This window comes from Chrysochloris asiatica, unplaced genomic scaffold (genome assembly GCF_000296735.1).
Source record: "Chrysochloris asiatica unplaced genomic scaffold, ChrAsi1.0 scaffold03839, whole genome shotgun sequence".
NCBI lineage: Eukaryota > Metazoa > Chordata > Mammalia > Afrosoricida > Chrysochloridae > Chrysochloris > Chrysochloris asiatica.
The window spans coordinates 4,824-8,550 of NW_006412357.1; the positions used below are offsets into that span (position 1 = coordinate 4,824).

At 47.7% G+C, this 3,727-nt stretch overlaps 1 protein-coding gene across 1 annotated transcript in view; it reads right to left on the reverse strand.

The window, feature by feature from the left end:
* Positions 1-2,557, reverse strand: part of LOC102814051 (transmembrane protease serine 9-like) — a gene marked incomplete at both ends in the record, with an annotated part of 6,949 nt that extends 4,392 nt beyond the window's left edge. The window contains 2 exons of the mRNA XM_006878102.1: positions 1,555-1,726; positions 2,444-2,557. Coding sequence (XP_006878164.1) covers positions 1,555-1,726; positions 2,444-2,557 — 286 coding nt within the window. The remainder of the gene's footprint in view (positions 1-1,554; positions 1,727-2,443) is intronic.
* Between the last annotated feature and the right edge of the window lie 1,170 nt (positions 2,558-3,727).

A 3,727-nucleotide genomic window follows, 5' to 3' on the forward strand; every position in this document is an offset into this window, starting at 1 on the left:
GCCTTCAGGACAAACTCCCCTCTAAGACTGAAACTCAAAGGGAACACACAAACAGGCATGTAAGTTTGCTGGCGACCACATTGGTCTACTGATGAGTGGGAAAGGGGAACCGCAGCAATGAAGAAATGGGCTGAGTTCAACCACAGTCCATTGAATCCCGTTGACCTGGAGATGAGAGAGAGAAGAGGAAGGGCCGGTTGGGCCAAAGTGTGGTGAGACCTAGGGACACCTGAGCCCATGGACAAAGACATAGCTACAGAGGGATAGAGCTGAGAGTGAAGCATCCAGCTGATGTGAAATGAGGGGAGATGCACAAGAACACCCAAACTTTCAGACAGTACCTATTTGACCTAGCCTCAACCATCAGAACTCAACTAGAGGAAGATTGAAAAAAAAAAAATTTTTTTTTTTTTAAATTAAGGAAACAAGGGTAAATTGCTTCAATTTGATGAACCTGACCTACACTCAGAGCAGTTGTTGTTGTTGTTGTTGTTAAGTGCCTTTGAGTCGGTTCCGACCCATAGCGACCCTGTACAGGGTTTCCGAGGGTGTAAATCCTTACACTCAGAGCAGTAGTTACTCTAAATACCAACAGAGAGGGAAAGAGTCTTCAAATCAAGTATCAATGCTATCCGCTCTGTACACAGAATAGATAGGGATGGGCAACTTAGACATTGGCTACCTAAAATGAGGGGGCAATAGAGGCATGAAGTGACTGGCTTACAAGGTTTCAAGAGGGAGTTTAGTTTAAGAGTGTGGGGGGAAATAAAGAGTCCCCACTGCATAGCTGTCATCTTGTCTAGATGGGTCTGGTGAAAAGAGATGGGGATAAGATTCATAAGATTCAATAGTGAATAACTGTTACCATGACTAATCGCGACTGTCATAATTGTAAAGGTAGAAGTTTTGTAACAGAAAAAGGGGAGTAGTTAATCTTACAGTCCAGAAACAGAGGACCCTAGGACCATCAAGAGAGGAACGCACAAACAGAATGCGGGACCTTATCCAGAGAAGCAGCAGCACCAGAGATGGACGCAGAGATGGGGGCATGGAGAGGGGGAGCGGCTGAGGACTCTAGATTCATCAACTAAGAAGAGAAGGACTAAGAGCTGGTGGCCAGGAGCAGACATGCAGAATGTGCCTTTTAGAGATGTAAATTATTATATATGCCTGAGTGTTGTTGTTTTATTTATTTGTTTTTAAAAAGCTAAAGTGGATAGAGAGAAATACTGTTAACTGATGGTACATGGAAAGGATTATAATCATTGTAATGAAACAAGATGTATGATTTGTTGAATGTAAAACTGATGACACGCCCTGTAAACTTTCACTCAATCCACAATAAAAACCTTAAATAAATAAAAATCCATGATGAACAAAATAAATTTTAAAATAAAGAGGGAATCCCACTGGACTGGGATTGGGTGGAGAAGAGTGGATTCCCTAGGGCACCAAAGATACAAGCCTCCCCCACATTCCCCCTGCCACCCAAAACTGCAGTCCACAAGACAGCTCACACTGTGAGGACAGGACTGAGCCGAGGCGAGGCCTTACTCGTTGAAGCAATGTGCGGCAGACACCAGCCATCTCTGATTCACCACCGTAGCCCCGCAGAAATGCTCGTGGTTTTCTCGGAGGCTGGCTTGCCACGGGAACTCCCCGGGAGACGCTTCCACGCCACCCACGATCCTCCCTGCAGCCCTCCAGGCCGGCTGCAAACCGCAGTCTGCAAGAGAGAACATTCCCCAAGGGGCATATGTGGCCCACCTACCCTCATCACAACCAGCCCAAGTTCTAGCCTCCTCCAACTTGGCCTTCCTAATGCCTCTGGGGTCTCCACTTCCCACCCCCTTCACATCTTCCAGCTGCCAAACAGTCAAGATCACAGGCACAGGAAAGGCACCCCCAGGCTCTCTCTACCCTTGCTGGGTCTCCCCACTCTGTCATCTACACTAGCTGTATCCTTTAAGGCTGACGCCGGGTTCAATGTTGATGTTCAATGCTGTTGAGTCACTTCAGACTCACAGAGACCCTGTATAGGATTTACAAGAAGTAGCTGATGGGCTTGAACCACCGACTTTGTGGTTAGCAATCCAAACGCTCCTGAGATGAATTTGGGCCAAGCTGACAGGTAGACCAGAGTGGGACCCTTGCTGTCTCATTGCTCCAGCTACCTGGGGGACCATTTCTTCCTCCTTCTGACACCCTAACTGTAGCTAAGGTGGTTGAGCCCAAGTCAGCCAAGCCCTGGACTGTCTCCTGGATGGTGATTTTGAAGGCTCTGGGATATTCCTGCCTGGAGAAAGTGTTTTTGTTTGCCCAAGGTCCTGGGTCACCCCAGATGGCCTATGCCAATCGGGGGATTAATCGTGGGGACCTTGGACCAGGTGCTGTCAGCTAACCCGGGGAAGCGGATGTGACCTGGAGTCCAGGCCAGACTGACCACAGTGGGCTTCATCAGAACCATCGGCACAGTCCAAGTGGTCGTCACACTCTGGGTTCACCTTGCTCACGCACTGGCTGTTCCTGCAGGAAAAGGTGTTCCCGGGACAGCGACCTGCCACAGAGAAGAGCCAAGTTCCCTCCCACCTCAGTGACAAGTCACTTTCCACACTCACAGCACAGTTAGCCTCTCTTCTGTGTGCTTGTTGGTGTTAAGTGCTGTCGAGTTGGTACTGACTCACAGCGACCTGATGCACAATAGAATGAAACACTGCCTGGTCCTGTGCCAACCTCATAATCGTTGCTAAGCCTGACCCCATCGCTGCCACCACTGTGCTAATCCATCTCATTGGGGGTCTCCCTATTTTTCGCTGACCTTCCACTTTACCAAGCTGACGTCCTTCGCCAGGGACTGGTCCCTCCTGATAATATGTCTAAACTATAAGAGATGAAGTCTTCATCATCCTGGCTTCTAAGAAGCATTCTGGTTGTATTTCTTCCAACACAGACTTGTTTGTTCTTCTGGCAGTCCATGGTACTTTAAAAAATATTTTTCTCCAACACTGTAACTCACATGCAACAGTTCTTCTAGCTTTGAGTGTTTCTGAAATGATTGACTCAGAATTCGTGTAAAGAAATAACATGGGAATTTCAAGTAGCGCTGAGACCAGGTGATACCACGTGCTCCCTGGTATAAAATTAAATCCATTTATTCATGTCTTGGAAGACGACAAATCTGTGTTGGAAGAAGTATAGCAAGAAAGCTCCTTGGAAGCGAGTACAGTCAGAATAAATTCTGGTCAAGTGCTTTGGGCATGTTGTCAGGAGGGACCAGTCCCTGGTGAAGGTCATCATGCTTGGTAAAGTGAAAGGTCAGAAAAAAGAGCTCCCCCACAGATAGATTGGCACAGTGGCATCAGAAATGGGCTCAAACACAAGTATGAGGGTAACACAGACAGGACTGGGCACTGTTTGGTTCTGTTGTGCATAAGGGTTGCTATGGGTCAGAACGGACTCAACGGCATCCATAGCACAATAACGTGCATGTGGAGTGAGGTGTCTGGAAATGGAGTCACTGAAATATTCAGAGTCATAAGACCCCAGGTGACAAGCATGCTTTTCTTTTTCCCTGCCACGTTTCCTTTCTTGCTTTTCACAACTATTTACTGTGCGTCACCAGCTGCTCCTCGGAAACCCTATACAGGGTCGCTATGGGTCAGAGTCGACTCGGCGGCACTTAACAACGACTGTGAATTGGGTGAATGTTTACCGAGCAGGCCACCAG